General features: G+C 48.5%; 1 protein-coding gene across 3 annotated transcripts in view; it reads left to right on the top strand.

The window, feature by feature from the left end:
* Window positions 1–19,648, top strand: part of CORO2A (coronin 2A) — a 136,497-nt gene extending 116,849 nt beyond the window's left edge. The window contains exons 9-14 of one of the 3 annotated variants that reach the window (XR_002908275.2): window positions 1,578–1,690; window positions 5,019–5,109; window positions 5,403–5,656; window positions 7,544–8,215; window positions 17,456–18,227; window positions 19,570–19,648. Coding sequence is in view for 1 of the 3 variants with exons in the window: in XM_024203206.2 (XP_024058974.1) it covers window positions 1,578–1,690; window positions 5,019–5,109; window positions 5,403–5,656; window positions 7,544–7,675 (590 nt within the window). In the remaining 2 variants the exon portion in view is untranslated. Of the gene's footprint in view, window positions 1–1,577; window positions 1,691–5,018; window positions 5,110–5,402; window positions 5,657–7,543; window positions 8,544–17,455; window positions 19,503–19,569 lie in introns of those variants that run through there. The other 2 variants (XR_002908273.2, XM_024203206.2) reach the window with 2 other exon arrangements.
* The last annotated feature ends 934 nt before the right edge of the window (window positions 19,649–20,582 follow it).

Here is a 20,582-nt window from a genome sequence, read left to right as displayed (position 1 = left end):
CTTTTCAATGCCACTGAATGTCCCCTTGTCCTTGTGTTCTGAGACAGAGAAAACAGGAGCTCCCAATCGCATGTCTCTGGGCCAGTCACTATTCTATAGACTTCTGTCATGTCCCTCTCCAAGATAACAAACCCAGTCTGTTCAGTCGCTCCTCATAGGGAGTGTTTCCAGGCCCTTGATCATTCACCCTCATTTCTGTGGAGAGAAAGGAAATTCTGCACGCACAACATTAATTTCTGCGCAAATTCTGCACGCACAGTAGCACAGAAATCCCCCAGGAGTATATAATGGTGCTAACACTTTCCTATCTCTACTGGAAATACTTTGCCTGATGCAACTTAGGAGTGCATCGGCCTTTTTCACAGCTACATCACATTGGCAGCTCATAGTCATCCTGTGATCAACCAATACATGCAGGTCTTCCTCCTCCTCTGTCACTTCCAACTGATATGTCCCCAGCTTATAGCAAAAATTCTTGTTGTTAGTCCCTAAGTGCATGACCTTGCAATATGCACTATTAAATTTCATCCTTTTTCTATTACTCCAGTTTTCAGGGTCCTCCAGATCTTCTTTAATGATATTCTGATCCTCCTCCATACTGGGAGTACCTCCCAACTTTGTGTCATTGTGATGGGGTGTACAAACCCCCCACTGAGCAACAAGGGCTTAAGGGCTCATTTTGGGCTCAGCCAGCCCCACCTGTCACACCTGCAGCAAATGCTCCATCTGCTGGAGGAATTAAAAGGCAGCGAATTAGCTCAGTTGAGGAGCAGCGCTGAAAGCAGCCCACAGCTCCAGCAGAGCAGAGCGAAAGCTAAAGGCTCTGACCCAGCTGCCCAGAGGGGCCCTCCGTGAGGAAAGGGCGGACGCTCTGCAGAGACAAGCAGAGAGGGAAGTATCCTGTGGCCCTGGACAGTGGCAACCTCCTCCTGCTTTCTTGTGATTTGGATTTTCCCACCAGGCGAAGGCCTTGGACTGAGGTGACCCCAGGTGGGGAGATGAGAGGAAGAGGCCCAGGGAGAACAGCCTTAAGTAGTCTTGGTTGCCAGGTTACTGGTAGCCCAAGGGGCCCTGGGTCGGAGCCCAGTGGAGTGGGCGGGCCTGGGCTCCCCTCCCCACACTCCCCTTGGCAGTCCAGGGTTGTGGCTGTGACCACTAGGTCATGCTTCCCAACCAGACCTTGAGTGGAGACCATTACAGTTTTTATCGTCTTACACTCCCTTTATGCCAAGGTCATTAATGAAAATGATAAATAAGTTTGGTCCCTGTCGTGGGGTCACTGGCAGTCAGGGTAGCAGACCCCGCTGCCCCTCTCCATGTCTGTGCAGCCAAGGCAGCCCATCATCAGGTGCTTGAAGCCTGTCTGCTTCAGAAGGAATCCAGGTCCTGCTGTATCACTTAGGGAAATGGGAATCCCCTCAGGGTCCCACAGCCATTTGTCCAGTACAAGCCACCTGGCTCTTGGAAAGAGAAGGGGCTGTACCTGCCCTCTGGTGGGAGGTGCCCACATGGGGTGTTTGCTGGTGGAAGGGCGCTGTTACAAACCCCACCTGCCATTTCTTCTGCTCTCCCCTCAGGAATCATGCCAAAGAGGGGCCTTGACGTGTCGGCCTGCGAGATCTTCCGGTTCTACAAATTGATCCCAGGCAAAAGCCTGATTGAGCCCGTCTCTATGATTGTTCCTCGCCGGGTAGGTGTGGGTCCAGCAGCCCTCTCACTCACAGCCACTGTGCCTGAATAGGGAGGGGGAGGCAGGGGCTGAGCGGGTTTCCTTTGTAAGCTCTGTGGCCTAGAACTGACCAGAGAAAGGAGCTGACAGGGCGAGGCAGTACCTCATTTATATAGGAACTGTGCATCATTTGGGAACATTGAGGTATAATTGGGGTACAGTTTGTACCTGGGGCTCCAGTTGGGAACCCCTTGGGAAAGGCCTGGACAATGACTGGGCTCGGGGTCTCCCTGATGGAGAGTGATGGTTGCCAAGGTTGGGTAAGATAAAAGCCAGGAGTAGGGAAGGAGAGTGCATGGTTCTGGGCTGCTGTACTTCTCTGGGGGTAGGGAGTCTGGGGAGGGTCATTGCTACCACTGATGCTTTTCTAAAAGAGCTGAGCTGAAAGAAGCAGCTGCATTCTGTAGAGGGAGCAGAGCAGCTGTGGGGAACTGGTCTCCAGCAGAGCGCTAGTGTTTACAGGCGGAGTGGAGTAGCTGTTCCAGCATACTAGCAACACCTTGCTGAGAGCTAAGGATCACACCCAAAGGATGGAGCAATGCAGCAGTTTGACCAGCTAACAGCACTGTGTGAGGAGCAGCATTACGAAGAGCTGAGCTGATGGAGAGCAGCTATTAGGAGGGGATGGCTCATTCTGAGGATGGGTTTAGTTTGGGACTGAGACTCCTGCACGTTAGGGTCGTAGTGATAGAAATTGGTAAGTGATAAGTTTATACAAGTTCACCCTGTCATTTCCCTTCCCTTTCTTTAGGAAAGTTTTCCTGTTTAAAACCCTCTGCAAGTGGGGAATAAATTGCCTATCAAAGGCACTGGAGTGCTCTAGATCTACATATAGGCACCCAGGTTACTGGTTTGGGGCTCGAAGTGGAGTTATTTCAGTTTTAGAAAAAAAGACTTTAAAAGTGCATCCCCAGCCCTTAATTGTTGCCAAGGCCACTGGCAGAAGGGTTGCTCCTTTCTGAGACTGCCTTGGGGCCAGATGCTTGGCTGAGGTAAAGGGGGAATCTGCAGTGAAGTAACAGCCCTGAGCTGATTCTCACCAGCCCAGGGTCTGGCACAGGTTGTTCCCTCCTGACACATCCTTATGGGCCCGTGCTTCAGAATGCAGGAACTGTTCTTCTCCTGCCTGGTGGTCACCTGTGTCACCTTATGTGGGGATGGATTCACTGAAATGAGTGTGAATGGCTTGAGAACTGCCTGGCTGTGAACTTCCTCAAATGCAGCCTCCCCAAGGAGAGCCACTGATAAGAAGGGTGACTTGGAGGGGTGTGATGGCATGACCTGATCAAGCGCCACTCACAGGTACCAGGCTGTCTACACTGCATGTGCAACACAGTCATGCTCTGGTGTAGAAGAAGCTTATAAATGTGTCCAGCCTCAGCCCTGGTGCAATGACAGGGCAGGTGAGACTGGAACCAGGACCTCCTGTCACTTGCTCTCTGATCTGCTCATGTCATGGCTCCTTGAGCTACTGAGTCTGACAGTGGAAGCTGCAGCACAGTTTATAAACCTATGGCAGCATTGCGCAGGGTGCTGCCATGGGTGAATGCACAAACTCCATTGTGGTGCTGTGGTAGTGCCAGTGAGTCCCTGTCCACCCAAAAGTGCATGTTCCTCAGATGCTGCTCTGTCTAACAGCTACATGTGCCGGGATCCACGGGGTGCAGCCAGGAAACAGGGTACTGCTGTGCTCCCTTAACTCTCCAGCCTGGACTATCTCTCACAATGCTTTGCCAGTGACAAGCAGCAAACCCCTCCAGGTGCTGTTATCACTCAGCACAACCGTATGTGGAGCCCCACACCCAGCTAGATTGCATGAATGCTCCCAGAGCCACTCGTGAATCATACAGAGAAAGGCACCAGCCAATTCCCCCCACCTCCTTAGCCTTGCACCCCAGAGCTGTACCGTCTTGCCCTGACTGGTTAGAAGCCTGACCAGTGGAGAGGATGTGCACCAGGCTTTGTAAACTGAGCTGAGGTTTCCCAAGCATTTCACACAAAATACACTGTTTTAGGTAAAGTATAAAACAGATTTATTAACTACAGAAATATAAATGTAAAGTGATTACAAGTGGGAGGCATAAAAGATCAGAGAAAGTTACCAAAGAAAATAAAAGATAAACACACAATCTAAATCTTAAACCTTATTACATTAAGCAGCATTTAGATCAGCAATTTTCTCACCCCAGTGGATGTTACAGTTCTTAATGCACAGGCTTCTCTTAAGCCTGGACCAGTCTCCTCAGATGACCATCGGCTTCTCGGCATTCCTGTTGCTTCCAGCGTAGGTGCGGGAGGAGAAAGGCAAAGGCATACTGCAACTGTTTCCTATTTTATATCCTCAGTCGCTGTGCCGAGAAGACGCTTGCCCAGACATGTCTTGGTGGGCTTTGCTGAGTCACTGGGTTGAGCAATCTCCTGGTGTGGTCTTGTGCAACTGAGTCATAGAGTTGAGCAGACCCCATTGTGTGGGGCTTGGGCAGCTGTCATTGAGTTGTAAACCCCTTGATTACACCTCCCCTGATGATTAATAGTCATTGAGCACCCTCCTGGGCGTGGTTTGCCTTCTTTGTATGTCACTAGCAAACTTACAACATATTTCAGTAACGACCATACAGCAAAATCTCATAACTTTATACACACTAATGATATACATATTTGGACAAAAGAACAGGTTTCAGGAGATCATGACCTTTCATATGATACCTTACATGGCATGTGTTGTACGAAATATCACAACGATATGTGAATAATGAATATGGGGGTTACAGGGTGCCATTTTGAGGGACAATGTATCAGACTACACCAGCACTTTCAAACCATCCAGCTCCTTCCTGCTTGTGCTTTGTCCTTAATATTCATTTTGGCTGAAATCCTGACCCTACTGAAGTTAATGGGAGCTTTGTCACTAACGCCAATGGTGGCTGGATTCCCCCTTCATATGGTGCTTGCATGAATAACAGTCTTACTGAAATGAACTAAAAAGTGTCTTGCAAAATTTCCCTCTTCCAATGCAAGTAAGTGTTGAGCAAAGGAGAGGAATGTCTCTGGCTATTTTGTTGTCATCCTCCTTCTAGTAGAGGGGAGCCAAGTGGATTTGGTGTCAGGCCTAGTACATTTTCATGGCAAATTTGAAAGTCCTAACCAAACCAGGGCTGTTAGGGATCAGTCATTGTGAAATGCTCCCATGGCTCGTCTCTCATGCTGAAAATTCTTCTTCTCAGTAACGTGTTGAAGCTGTCAGTAGCTGGCAGCGGCAGCTGTGACTGTGCTGTCTGTGTATTTGCAGTCGGAGTCGTACCAGGAAGACATCTACCCAATGACAGCTGGAGCCCAGCCAGCACTCACGGCGCAGGAATGGCTGAACGGAATGAATAAAGGTCAGGGTCGCAGAAAGAGGACAGAGTCAAACATTGATTGGATTGTCTGGCGTATACACAAAATGTCATTAGCTATTTTACCCTTTAGCTACTGGAAAATCTTGGCAGAGTAAAAATTATATCAATAAAAAATCTGTACTGAGTGGCTCAGAGCTGTCTCTGTTGTGTATTGCCTTTGGAAATAACTCCAACCTTGAGCCTGATTATTTGAACCTACAGATCTCCTGTGTTTTGTTCAGTGCTGATGTGTATGCTCTATATGTGTGCTAACCATTCACCTACTTACATTGTAGGTCCTGTCCTGGTATCTTTGAGACCAGGCTCTGAAATCCTGAATTCTCTGCCACAATTTCCTGAGAGAGAACCATCACTGCGGTATCAGGACAGGACAGAAAGAATGGCAATGAATGAAATTCAGAAGCAAAGTGGGATCCAAGAAAAGAGAGGCCAGAAAAAAGTGGAGGAAAGATTGCAGGAAAACAGACAAATGCGGCTTTCAAATGGCTTCGACTTATTCGAGTGTCCTCTACCCAAAACCGAGAATGAGGTCTGGCAGTGGGAAAGCATGTGGGCATGGGGGGAGAATTACATACAGCTAGCAAAGCGTGCAAACTGCAGAATGTTTTGTATGGGCATAGATTGAACTGAAAAACAATGCCAAGGGTCTGCAGTGTGGGACTTGGGTGCATAAGCAGAGCTAAAGAAACCCCCCACTTCAGTGCTAGCATGCTGGTCACACAACTAGCGCTGGCCAAGACCTGTCCATGTCCCTGCCCCCCGGGAGTTCACAATGTAAACACACAAAGGAATGGTTACCATCACCATTGGATAGATGGGAACTGAGCCCCAGAGAGGCTGAACACTGGTCTACACTGCAGAGTTAGGTCAACATAAGGCAGCTTACATTGACCTAACTCGCTAAGCGTCCACACTAAAATGTAGCTCTCACCGATGTAAGTCGCCCACTACACTGACTTAATAACTCCACCTCTGTGAAAGGCATAGCACTTAGGTTGATGTAGTTGGCAGTATCAATGTATCAGGGGGTAGCCGTGTTAGTCTGTATCTACAAAAACAACAAGGAGTCTGGTGGCACCTTAAAGACTAACAGATTTATTTGGGCATAAGCTTTCGTGGGTAAAAACCTCACTTCTTCGGATGCATCTGAAGAAGTGAGGTTTTTACCCACGAAAGCTTATGCCCAAATAAATCTGTTAGTCTTTAAGGTGCCACCAGACTCCTTGTTGTTTTTGTAGTATCAATGTAGACACTGTGTTATTTCCAGTGCCTGTTGGCTGTCAGCCCTGCGCAGGGCCCACCACTGGAACCCGCCCTCCTCTGCTGGGCCAACAGCAGAAGCTGTCAGCCCGCCCAGGCTCAGTTTCACAGCAGGGAGCCTACCAGAAGTGAAATTGACATTCTTGTCAGTTTCATGGCTCCTATGATTTCAGGTTTGGTCTCTGTCTGACAGCCCCTGGGGCGAGAGGGCTGTGGCAGGTGAGCTCTGCACAACTGTCAGTGCCCCACGCTCCGGCTGTCAGTGCCCCACAATGCCCCACGTCAGTCAGTGCAGGCTCTTCTGGTGAGGACATACACTGCCGGAGGAAGGAGGGTAGTGTGGACACCAGTAGTCAATTGAGTTACTGCAGTGGCTGTAGGTGGACCTAACGTAAGACATGCCTTCAGTGTCTTACATCGTGGGAGATACATTTTAGTGTACTCACTCACGATACTGATTTAATACTCCACCTCCGCGAGAGGTGTCGTGCTTAGGTCGATGTAGTTAGGTCAATGCAGCATCAGCGTAGACACTGTGTTGCTTACATCGTGTGTGGCTGCCTTTCAGAAGCTGTCCCACAATGCCCCACAGTGACAGTTAAATCGGTGCAAGCGTTCCTGGTGAGGATGCGCACTGCTGACACAAGGAGGGTAGTGTGCATGTGAAAAGTGATGTAATTACTTTGGTGGTTGTACATTGATGTAACTTAGGTCGACTTCATATTGTAGTGTAGACTTGCCCTGAGTGACTTGCCTAAGGGAGCACAGGGAGTCAGTGGCACAGCCAGGAATTGGACCCAGGTGTCCTGAGTGCCAGGGCAGTGTTTTAGCAACCAGCCCATTGGTGGATTGGAGTCACCTTGCCTGGGGGTGGGGCTGGGATGGAAAGAAATGCATATTCTTCTGTCTGTTTCCTTTCCTGTGTGTTAAGGATGTAGAGCTTTGCTGGAACAACAGTTGGTGCCTGGCATGGGCAAGGTGCTAGTCTAAGCTGTCAGGTAGTGGCTGCAGTGCCTAACTGCTTTGGGAGGGTCTGGGCACCCTTGTTTATGCTGTGATGCTGTAGAGCCGCAGTGGAGCACAGACATTCATGTGCATTATGCCGAGACCCAGCTGGGGCACAACAGAAATAAACAGAATGCTGTTTGTTTTACAGCTGTTGCAGATGTTTTACCGACAGCAGGAAGAAATCCGGAGACTGCGAGAGCTGGTTAACCAGAGGGACGTTCAAATCAAACAGCTAGAACTGGAGATTAAAAACATCCACATGGACTCGGGCAGGTACTGAGGTGACAAGCCCACTCTGCAGCCATGGCATGCACTGTGCCTGCAGCAGACACCCAGGTGCCTCATGAGAATGACTCTTTCTATGTTTTGCATTGGGAAAAAGGAGGTGAATGCAGCGCAAACTTCCCTTGGCTCCGATAGCCACCTGCCTGCTGTCCTGGGTGCTGCATATGGATCTGCTTGGCTGCTCTACAATGTGCTGCCAGCCAGTTCTCTCACTGCAGGTGATCCCAGGTTAAAGGTACTTCTAGAGCTGCACCAAGTCTGGGGAGACTGAGGCTGGAACAGCGCAGGAAAGGCTCTGGTCTGCGGCCTCCATGCGACTCCCCTGTGCACCACGAGGGCACTGGAGCAGGGCTGGCTGGGCTCCGGGCCTGCATCCTCCTTGTGACTCCCCTGTGTGCTACAGGCATGTGGCGTTAAGCATGGGGCCTGCTGCCAGCCTGTGCTTGGACTGCAGCTGCAGTGGCCCTGCCCTCCATGGCAGGTGGGGAAGGCTGCCAGTGCCAGACAAGTGCTGTATGGAGTGGAGCCCTCAGAGGTAGCCCCTATCTCAGAGGAACCATCACGACACCCAAAGGGGAACTGGTCCCTGCTGCTGCTCTTCCCCTGGCCCCCACAAAAAGGGCGTTTAATGGGGAGGGTCATGAGAGCAGTGAACTCCTGCTGCAGGCTGGACACTGCCTCCCCTTGTTCTCGTACAGCAGAAAGCCCCCAGGGCAGGCTGGATAGCAGCCCCTGTCCCTACGGGCACTAATCCAGCCCAGGGGCACCGGAACAGGGGGAGCCAGAGGCCATGGCCCCCATCACTTTTAAAAGTGGGAGGACATAGCCACTTGTTTCCTGTCTTAAGGGCGGTGGAGAAGAGCAAGCGGCAGGCAGGGCCTTGGGGGGGAAGAGGTGGAGTGAGGGTGGGGCCCCGGGGGAAGAGGCGGGGCCTGGGGAGAGGGAGCCGGGGTGGGGCCTCAGTTCAGGCACCAGTGGCCCCTCCACTTCCAGCGAGCTTCTGGTGCTCCTGATCCTGCCCCAGGGAGATCAGGCTGCATGCTGGCATAAAGGCCTGTGGGCACAAGGGTGATGTCAAAGGACAGCACACTGCACTAACAAGGGACGGGATTATGTCACACAGTGCTCTTGGTGCTCCCTGGAGGAGGGCAATGCAGGGGAGCTCTGCCCAGGACATGCCTCGCAGGGCACATAGGCAACGAGACTGCCAGCCGCACTGTTTTAGGCCTTAGTTTCCCAGAAGAGTGAGAGAGTCACTGAAGGCAAGTGGGTGCTGAAAATCCATGTGGCTACGGTGAGAACATCTCTGCCCCTGCACAAGGGCTGGGTCAGGGAGTGTCCCTGTCATAAGGCCAGTACCAAAGACCTGGACAGGCTCTGCCTAACGCTGCAATGTTCTCCTTGGTGTCACTCAAGCTCCACATCTCTAAAGCTGAGGTGAATATCTCCCCTGATGTTTCCCCTCCTCTGGCTTATTATTAACACCTAACTGCTCTGCATAGAGCTCTGTAGGCCTGCACTGCACGACATGGATGCCACAAGCCTTCAGTGCACTGCACATGGTGTTCCAGGGTTGCCCTGCAGCACAAGGCACTGTAGGCCTGCACTGCACTATACTGGATGCCATAGGTCCACACTGCACTGCACATGGTGCTCTAAGGCTGCACTGCAGCACAGGGCACTATAGGGGCTGCACTGCACTATACTGGATGCCATACGCCTACACTGCACTGCACATGGTGCTCTAAGGCTGCACTGCAGCACAGGGCACTATAGGGGCTACACGGCACTATACTGGATGCCATAGGCCCACACTACACTGCACTAGGCATTATTGGCTTGCACTGCACATAGTGAGTGACATCCTGGAGTCATGTTAACTCTGGTATAAATCTCTTGGGCCCATTGCTTGCCCCAAACAGCTTAACACTCTCCAACCTTCCCATTGAACAGGTTTGAAGCCTTTGTCTGTCTGTGAGGCTTCCTTCTCCTTGTACATGCAGCCCATTGCCACCATCTCAGCTTTGTCCCCTGTCATCTCCTGCCTTAACACCTGCAACTTCCCCTTCCCCCGGTCCCATCCTGTCCCTCCATCCCATCTCACCCCACCCCCCTCACCACATGGGCACCCACGTCATTTCCCTGACCTGACTTCCCTACCTGCCTGGGTGCCCCATTGCTTCCAGCCTCTGCCTACTGCTGGGCTCTGCCGCCTCATCTGCTCCTCTCTGCACCATCCAAAGCGCACGTCCACCCACTCCTCTGCCTCCTTCAGTCATGCCCCATTGCAGCTCCTTCCCCACTGCCCCACTCCCCGTCTCTGCAACAGCCTCCCAGCCAGCCACCGCCACTGCCCTGTACCCCAACACTGTGCACTGCAGTGTCAGGCTTCTGGCCCTGCAGAGAAGGGGGGTCAGTTACAGGCCGGGCCCTGACCACTCCCACCTCTGATGCTATGTGAACAGAACACAAGGGTGTAGGCGGGAGCCAGCTTTCATCTGCAGTCCGATAAGGGGAGTCTGCCTGTTGGGGATGGGTGGGAACCGGGCTGCATGCCAGGCCCATTCTCTAAACTCAACCATTTTCCAAGGGACAGAAAGAAGAATTGCTGTAACTAAAAGTCACTGCAACAACGAGGATTCATCTGCAAGAGAGAATTGAGGGCTCTGTCCTGCAAACACTCCCATGGGCCCAGAACTTGCTAGCCCTGACTCCAAGGAGAATGCCCGGAAGAGACGTGTTTGCAGGGTTGGGCCCAAACATGCTTAAACTCTGGTATGTAAGAGTCAAGGAAAAACTGCAACATGCCTCTCCTTTAGCTGTGCTGCAGGGAGAGTTCACACAGCCCCATGCAGCTCTAAATAAGAACCAATAAACTTAGGTGCTAAAACCAGTCACACACTTCCTTGCTTCACTATAAACTGGTCCTCTCTATTGGCCAGGGGGAAATTATGTTCTTCTTTTAGTAGTGTCCCTGTGTGTGCTCCACTGCACATGCATACGCGCCGCTCGAGCCCTTGATCAGAGATTTTCCATTAGCAGTGTCTGTCCAACCACGCATGTGCTCTACACAACCTTGCGGCGCCCTCCAAGGGTGTATAGGGCTGTGCAGGTGAATGGTCCTCAGTTCCTTCTCTGCCGCGTTGCTGAGACCGAGCTCCAGCGTCTCTGCCTGGTGCACACCGCAGCGTGTTTACAGTCATTGTTACTGAGGGCATGTCTGCGCTACAGATTTAGGCCAACTGAAGTCAGGCTGGCCTACAGCCACTGCAGTAATTAAATTGGCTGTTGGAGTCCACGCTACTTTTCTGCCGGCGATGTGCATGCTCACCAGGAGAGCTTGTACCGACTGAAGTGGGACATTGTGGGGCACTGACAGCTGCGCAGGGCTGACAGCCGGAGCCCCCCCATCCCAGGGCTGACAGCTGGAGCTGTCCGCTGGAGCTCCCCCCCCACCTCCGCCACCCCAGGGCTGATAGCCGGAGGAGCCGGAGATGAAATGTGAAATCATAGCAGCCGTGAAACTGATAAGAATGTCAATTTCACTGCTGGTAGGTTTCCTGCTGTGAAATTGAGCCCTGGGCAGGACTCACAGTTTGGGCTGTCAGCCCTGGTGCGGGGTGGAGGCTCCAGCTGTGAGCTCCATGCAGGACTGACAGCCAACAGGCGATGTAAGTAACACAACAGACCAGGCCTTAATTAGTTTTTATTGCTTTAGGATTAGTTTGATAGCTGTGAGAGGTTCAGCTTTTCCTCGCCCCGTTTTTCCTGCGTAATTTCTCTGGCCTGGCTGGGCAAGCCTGTCTTGGCAGGTTTCAAATGTTGCCATCCTTGTCAGGAGCTAGCCTGATCAGCAACGGCCACTCTAAGTGGACCTGTTACTTGGGAGAGTCTCTTATCTCCCAAAAGTGTAATTTTTTTTGGCTCTCAAATCTAGAGAACAGAAGAATCGAGAGACCAAACTGAAGCTGATGCTGATTGAGCACTCCCTTCGACCACCTCTGAGTCAGGTCAGGAAATGTCCCAGCCCATACATCTGTCTCTGGGCAGATCTAGTGCTCCCTCAGTCTTGGCAAAGGTATCTCCTAGGAAGGGGAAGACCTCAGGGGACTCAGGGAAGGCTCCAAGAAGAGGAGCTCAGTCTGCCACCTCAAGCCCCCAAGAAGTTCTGAGCTCCCACTAGGTCTACAGCGTCAGTGGCCTCGACTTCTTGACTCAGAACTGTGGAGGCAAAAGACCCTTCCTCTAGTATTGGCGGAGCTGAGAGATCCTGGAGCACTTCAGAGAAACACAGCTCCAGCAGGGGCCCAGTACCATCTGTGAAGGACGGGGAGGTACGGGACATACAGTGCTCCAGAACAGCACCATCTACATCATACTTACCAGCGGTAACTTCCCACTTGGCTCTGTTGGTACTGACAAAAATCAAAGTCTTCAGCACCGGTGCCTACGCGCTCCAAACCAACAGTACTGTCCACGTCAAGTGCTGCATCAGTACTGACCCACTCAGTACCGAGGAATTCCACTACTCCAGGGACTTGTCAGTGTTAGACAAGCCAGAGTCCCCACTGCTTATGGGTGCTGAATGACTCTCAGTACAGAAACCCCAGTCTCCGGCTTACCATCACTTCCCAGTACCACAGGATTCTCCACCCTTTTCTATTGCAGACAAACCCACCCCCCATTGCAGGACACTGAGGAGGATGAAAGAGACATTCAATCGGTCTCGTCCTTATCAGTACAAAGTTCCTTTCCAAATCATTACAGAAACCCATACTTTGATAAGATTCCTTGTCCATGTCAGGGATGATGAGTATTACCCCTCTCACATATGGTCCTACCCACTGGGCATACTGGGATCCTTGGGAGACATATTGGCAGCAATTTGCCAGACCTCCAGCTCTATTCCACTGGGAGATTAGGGTTACACAGTCCCCTACACCAAACCCCCAACACAAAGAGACCTTCGAGAAACAGGAGGATGGGGGGGAAGGAGGATACTCTTCAACCCTATTTTGTCTTTGTCTCCAGATGAGACAGTCATGCTCTCAACACCATCGATAGCTGATGATTTTTGTCAATTCCAGGTCCTTGTGAAGAAGGTGGCTAACATCCTCCAGATACCCCCTGAGGAGGTTAAAGACTCTCAATGCAAGCTCCTGGATATTCTGCAGTCAGGAACACCCACCCAGGTTGCACTACCTATTAATGAAGCATTCCTGGATCCAGCAAAGGCTGTGTGTCAAACTTCTGCCACCATCCTGCCAACGTGTAAACAGGCAGATGAGAAATATGTTTATCCCAGGGACTCAGAATATTTGTTTTCCTACTGCCCCCCACCCCAATTCCCTTGTGATGGATGCCATAAAAGAGAGGGGTAAACAGCATTACTCCAGGTCTCCTCCTTATGATAAGAACCAGGAAAGGTTAGACCCTTTTGGACGAAAGGCATACTCATCTGCAACCCTCCAATTTTGGACTGCAAACTATCAGGCAATTGTGGCCGAATATGATTACACAAATTACAACATGTTTGCATTCTTTATTGAACATCTTCCACAGAAGCACAGTGAACACTTCCAGGCCATCATTAAATAGGGTCAGTTATTAGCCAGAACCTCTCTTCAAGTGTCTTTAGATGCTGTTGGATGTTGCTGCTAGATTAATTTGCAGTGTGTTTGTCATGTACAGGGTGTCATGACTCCAGTCGTCGGGGTTTCTGAGAGAGGTTCAGAATATGTTGAGGACCTCCCATCTGACAGTCAAAGGACTCCAGGGCCACGTCTCTGGGTATATATACCCCTACAAATGAGATTTAGCAGGTCTCAAGCTGCCCAGAGATCACACCCAGCTCGGTTCTCTAGTTTTCACAGAACCACCAAACCTACTAGAAAAAAACAAGGAAACGAGCTTCTCATCCTCCTTTAGTGACGCTTGCTGGAGGATTCTCTGCACCTTGAGGTCTTTAAACCACGATTTGAGGACTTCAATAACTCAGACATAGGTTAGGGGTTTGTTACAGGAGTGGGTGGGTGAGATTCTGTGGCCTGCGTTGTGCAGGAGGTCAGACTAGATGATCATAATGGTCCCTTCTGACCTTAAAGTCTATGAGTCTATGAGTGCCCAGTCATCATTAAAACAGCAATTTTGACAGGTTTGACCTCCTCCCTCAGCTCCAGTTTGCAAGCTAGCAACCTTTTACCCACCTCTCCTCTTTTGGAGCCCACCTTCCCATTTCAAACAGGCCTGGTGATGTATTGCAACAAACAGGTGCCAGCACCATCCACTTCACATCCTCCCACCCTGTCCATCTTCAGGGACCCCTCTCACAAAACTATACTGAGCCAAGAGGCACCCTGAGCAATAGAACACATCCCATCCCCTCACACAGGAAAAGGGTTTTACTCCAAGTATTATCTTCTGCCAAAGAAGGATGGAAAGTGGGGTCTGACCTCAGATCTAAAACAACCGAACAACTTTGTAAAGCCTCAGAAGTTCAGGACGGTGACTCTGACAGCTATAATTCCCTCTCTAGAGCCAGGAGATTGGTTTTCAACCCTCGACTACAGGGACACCTATTTCCATTTAGCAATACGTCCTGCACACAAGAGATACCTGTGTTTTCACCATGGGACAGGTGTATTTCCCTTTGGCTTGTCTTTGGCCCCAAGGGTGTTCTCAAAAGTTCTAGCAGTAGTGGCTGTTTACCTTCGACAAGAAGCAATTTTAGTCTTCCTGTATCTCAACGACTGGCTCCTCAAGGGCCAATCTTACAAAGCAGTACTAACTTCCACCCAGACAGCTCTCTCTCCTTTCCAGGAGTTGGGTCTCCAGCTAAAAGTGAAGCAGTCCAAGATTCCCCTGTACAGAGAATACAATTCATAGGGGCATATTTACATTCGTTGGCAGTCTTTCTTCCCAAGGACAGATTCATAATTCTGTTGAATCTGTTCAGTATGATTCAAGGAAGCCCCTGTATTAAAGTAAGGAACTGTTTGCAGCTCCTGGGTTGTATGGCAGCTTGCATCTTTGTGAGTGAGTACACAAGCTTATGCCCCCTGCTGCTTTCAAGGCCAGTTCAGGAGGAACTATACCTCAACCAAGACAGCTTGGACAGACAGGTCCTGTCCAGGTAAATAACTCCCTGGACTGGTGGAAGAATCAACTCATTGTCTGCCCAGATGTCCCTTTCATCCACCCAGCTGACAATAACTGTGACAATGGATACATCACTATTAGGGTGGGGAGCATATCTCAATACCCTCACAACTCGGAGCAGATAGTCATCTCAGGAAACCAGTCTCCTGTTGGAACTCAGTGCAGTCAGGAATGCCTGCTTTCCATTCATATCTCTCATCAAGGGCAAATCCATCAGGATCATGGCGGATAATGGCAAGATCCCCTCCCTGTGCGCCAAAGTTATAAAATTGTGGAACTGGTGTATAGCCCATCAGATTCAGATCTCCGTCCTCTCCCTTCCTGGAGCCCAGAATGTCACAGCTGATATGCTCAGCGGGTGCTTCTCCAAGGGCTACAAATGGGAGTTGGACTCAACTTCTTCACAGGATACTCCAGAGGTGGGGATTTCCCAAGGTGGACCTATTTGGCACATTCAGCAACAAGAAGTGCTCCCTTTTCTGCTCAAGAGGAGGCTTAGGTTGCCTCTCTTTGGGACACGCTTTTTTCTTTCTCTGGTTGAAGGGCCTGTTCTACGCATTCCTCCGACACCACTAATTCTAATTCTGACAGATGAATAAAATCAGACAGGACAAGGCCAGGGATAGCCTCATAGTACCAGCTTGGCCAAGGCAAGCTTGGTATCCATATCTGCTTCATCTGTGTGTGCAGCCGGCATTCAATCTTACTGCTGTCCCCTCATCTCCTCTCCCAGGATGCAAGTTGGGTGCTTCACCCCAACCTGGGGGCCCTCTGTCTCCAAGCATGGCTCCTAGATGTTCACGGGATTAGAATCCATCTGCTCAACAGGAGTACACCCAGTATTACTAAAATAGTAGAAGGGAGTCACTCAAATTACATCTCTTCAGAAATGGAAAAAGTTCAACCACCAATGTCAACATCACCTCCTTGTGCCTGAATCTTGGCTGCTCTTGGTCATCTTGGGTTATCTGCTGGATTTAAAAATATTGGGTTTATCAATGAGTTATAGTAAGATTCATCAGGCTGCTATATCAGCATTTCATTCCCAGTAGAGGGGATTTCTGTGTCTGTGACCTCTAGATTTATTAAGGATTTTGGGAAACTTTACCCCCAGGTTAAGGATCTTTCTCCAACTTGGGACCTCAACCTGGTACTTAGATACTTTATGGGACCTCCATTTGAGCCTATGGAACCTTGGTTCATTTATCTATTACTCCTGGGGGGATTCTGCGCAAAAATTTTAAAAATTATGCACCTAAAAAATTAAAATTCTGCAAAATTCTGCAAATGTTATTTGTCAAAATAATGCAATATAATCACACCCGTTTCAATTGTTTTGGTAAGTTATTTAAACTACAATACAGAAAAAAGTCACAATAACTATTAAGTATTTCCTAAACACATGAAAGTTAAGTTACCAATACTTGGTAACTAATACCCTGCATTCCAGTTATAATCCTGGATTTTCATTTAAATTATGTTACAGAACACCAAACAGGAAAAAAAAAAGTAGAATGTCATTTTAAATTGCTCAGACTTTCACACGTGAAAGTCGTAGAGTTTTGCTAATCATTGTCCTGGACCTAGTGGGTACTTTGGGAAGTGCTTGGTTCTGATTGTCCTGACATTTTATTGACTGCTTGGCAAATGTTTTATCTGCCCTCAAAAATCTTTTTTTTTTTAAATGGGTAAGTAAAAACGTAAGCCCATTGTGCCACTTTGGCACAGGAAAAAAGTGAGAACGCTCATAGATCTTCCTAGCTGATTCCCTTACTGTCATTTATAAGGCTTTACATCACTCTGGCAATGTAGGGGCTTGAAAACTTTTACAGGTTTTTTTGCTCCTGGGGGACTTGACTGAGAATGGGAGCTGTTAACTAACAATAGAATAATTAACAATGTTACATTTCTGCCTCAGCGAATGAGATCAATTAACCATCAACAGAAACATTAACAAAATGTGTTGTTGTTTTTTACAAAAGCTATTTTCTTTTACTTTAAAACAAACAATTTTCAGTAACATGATAGTAATATTTAATTAAGTGTTTTTTAAGTTCTCAGGAAGTTCCATTTTACTAGGCAGGCAGGCTGCTATGCTTCTGCCTTGGGGGCAGAGCCTTCCTCCTGCATAACAAAAAGACCTGCCCTCCTCCACGCCCCTTGAGCCGCAGTATCAAGAGAGAGGGACAGAGTCTCTCTTGCTTGTTGGCCAGCCCCGCCCCCTGATGGTGATCAACGGCTCCCTGCAGTGATTTGTGTCCTGCAGCTGCTCCAGGCAGGCAGAACAGCCACACTGCCTGGGCTGCCGGAGTAGAGACGCGTGTCCTCCCAGAGATTTCTTTTGCTTTTTTCTGCGTGGGGGGCACAGAAATATGCAGGCCATATGAATTCTGTGCCCCCACATGGGCGCAGAATTCTGTCAGGAGTAATCTAGGAAGATGGCCTTTCTAATACCTACCATGTCAACCTGCAGGGTGGGAGAGATTGGAGCCCTAATGGTATTTTTAAGGGACAAGATCTCCTTATGGCCACATCCAAAGTTCTCACCTAAGTGCTGTCAGATTTCCATCTTAAACAAGTATATTCATATACCAATATATTTTTTCCTAAACCCCAGAGACCATGAGACCTCCTTTCATACGTTAGATGTACGATGGGCATTTGCCTTTTACCTGGATAGGACCAAGCAATTTCGGAAATCACCTAGAATGTTTGTCTCCATCACAGAAAGATTTAGAGGGTCCATGATTTCTTCACAGAGACTATCGAGAGGGATCTTTGGGAATATTGTTGCTTGCCATGATCCAGCTGGTGCTTTGGCTCCCCAGAAGACAATAGCACACTCTACCAGATGACAGGCAACTTCCAGAGTGTTACTCAAAAACATGCCAACATCCAAGAGATGCAGAGCTGTTACATGAACATCAGTTCATGCCTTCACTGAACACTACCCCTTGGTCTATACCACTAGATCGGATGTGGCACTTGGTTCTGCTGTACTGTCTTCAGTCTTGGACTTGATTCCAAAGCTCCCTGTTCCCTGTGAGGATATTGCTTGGAAGTCACCTGAAGTGGAGCACCTATAGGGACATTACCTGCAATAACTGTGGTTCTTTGAGATGTGTCCCCCTATGGGTGCTCCACTACCTGTCCTCTGTCCCCTCTGCTTTGGACTGTACTTTGTTGGATGGTGGGATAGAGAAGGAACCAAGGATGGTTTTCCCGCACAACCCTCATAATGTGCCACAAGGTTGTATAGAGCACATGCGTGGGCTGAACAAACAGTGCTAATGGAAAATCTCTGATCAAGGGCTAAAGTGGCTCATGCACCTCTGAAATGGAGCACCTGTAGGGACACCCATCTAGAAGAACCACAGTTACTGCACAAGGTGAGTAACCTTTTCTTCATATGCTACAAACTGCTTTATACTTGGCTTTCCTCGTCTGTGTCTCCACACTGTGGTGTAAAAGAAATACTAGTTATGCTGGTGGTTGTTTTGTATGGAGTGCTGTCTGTAGAACACACCTCCCTGCATGGTTCAGCATCATCTTCATTGCAGAGGTGGCTGTGAGATAGCACCAGCCCTTTGCATCCACATCACCATTTCCAAAGGTTAGGCAAATTAGAGTTGGGCAGATTTTTTTTAACCAGAAATGTGATACTTTGTGCAGTTTATCATCTACACCTGAAAGCTTTGAAAATAAATATTTCAATAACCGGTTTTCATGGAAACTTCCAGACATAATTGGTGTGATAAATCATCATTTTCCAACCAGCTCTGATAAAAACCAGACACATCAGAGACAACCTTATTGATAAATACAGTATCATGCCTTTTCATGTCAACACAAGGTGTATTTTCTTTATTTTTAGTTTTGTTTTTCATTCAGAATACATTATTTAAATTATTTGTCAGTGAAAATAACAGGAAAATCATCTTTACACGGCATTTTTGAGTCTTCTTATTGATTGTGCTTTTGTTTATGTATATGACCAGATAGCCTCGAAATTGATCAGGAATCACGGTTTTTAACCAATTATCAATAGACTTGTTGATCTCAGTGTTTACTTGAAAAGATAATATTTGTGTTTATTGTTTACTATCAACCTTTCAGAGAACAAAAAATATCTAATCAGCACTTGAATATGATCTTTTAAATAATACCTCTGTGTCAATGTAGACATTGAAATCGAATTCATTCTGGAGCTGAAATGTAGTCATAAATCTTTTACAGAATGAAATGTAATGGCAGACTTTGGTTTATGCTTTATTAACCTGTGCCTAAATATGTGTGAATGATGATTTGACATTGTTTCTTAAATTCCTTGTATCTTTGTAAAAAATAGAAAATGGAATTGTGCAATCTGTAAAGCAAATATAACTAAAGAATGAATAGCTGGCTAGAATTTTACTTTTTAATATATTAAGGGTTTGTTTTGCTAATTGTTAATTTACTTAAAGAAAAATTCAACACCAAGGACTACCTGCGCAGGCTCGGCAGTGTGTGTCTCCGACTGTTCCCTTTGCTCATGTGGCTGGGGGGCCGTATGTTACTTGGCAGGAACAGTACGTTATTGTAAACCCATGTATAGTATGTCTTCCTTTGAACCTTCCCACCTGGGCACCAAGTAGGGTACTCATCTCAGTGCCCTTTAGATTATATTGCTGTGTATAGCCAATTTCTAATAAAACTAATATTTAAACATTGAAATCTCTCTCTCGCTGCTAGGTATTTCCTGCCTTTCAACCATTACACTGTTCTGGGTACTGAAATGTTTGTGCTGGACCCTAGACTTGAAGGAACCATAGCTAGGAGCTCAAGCTTTGAATACCTCAGCAAAGGGGTTTGCATGTCACATAAAGGCAACCATTGTGAGACATTCCTCCTGTCTGAACTGGAGAGTGGGTAGAGAGGAATTGCCAGCAAAAGAGAACTCTGGTCCTCCCCCACGAAGTAAGTGTGCATGTCTCTACTTCCTGGAGACACATCCTGTTGTGCCAGGCTGCAGCTGAAGGAGAAATGGCGGCTCCCTGCCTTCGCAGTCACAGTGTAATCCAACGCTCTGTACAGCACTTTGGGATACAGTACTGTAATGGGCCAGATGGAACCAAAGTTAGAGCCAGATCTTCAGCAAATGGAAATCAGTGTTGCTCTTCATGTGTTAGGGTTGGGTTTAGGGGCGAGGTTGGGGTTAGAGGTAGGGTTAGGGTTTAGGGTTGGGGGGTAGGGTTTAGGGGATAGGGATTGGGGTTAGATTTAGGGTTAGGATTAGGGTTTAGTGTTTGGGTTAGGATTAAGGGTTAGGGTTCAGGGTTTAGGGTTGGGGTTACGGTTTAGGGTTAGGGTTGGGTTAAAGTTTAGGGATTAGGGGTAGGGTTGGGGGTTTGAGTTTAGGTTAGAGTTAGAGGGTTAAAGTTGGGGTTGGGGGTTTGGGGTGAGGGTTTAGGGTTAGAGGGTTAGGTTAGGGTTTAGGGTTGGGTTGGGGTTAGGGTTAGGCTTAGGGGTTACGGTTAGTATTAGGGTTAGGTTAGGGTTAGGGGTTACGGTTTAAAGTTAGGGGTTAGGTGTTAGGATTTGGGTTAGGGTTTAGGATTAGGGTTGGGTTAGAGTTTAGGGTTAGGGGGTTAGAATCAGGGTTTGGGGTAAGGGTTAGGGGCTTAGGGTGAGGGGTCAGGGTAGGGTGAGGGTTAGGGTCGGGTAGGGTTAGGTTAGGTTTAGGGTTGAGAGTGAAGGGTTAGGGG

The sequence above is a fragment of the Terrapene carolina genome, unplaced genomic scaffold (genome assembly GCF_002925995.2).
Source record: "Terrapene carolina triunguis isolate 2854851 unplaced genomic scaffold, T_m_triunguis-2.0 Scaffold94, whole genome shotgun sequence".
Lineage (NCBI taxonomy): Eukaryota > Metazoa > Chordata > Testudines > Emydidae > Terrapene > Terrapene triunguis.
Note: the sequence above shows the minus strand (reverse complement) of the source record. Positions and strands in the feature narration are given on the sequence as shown.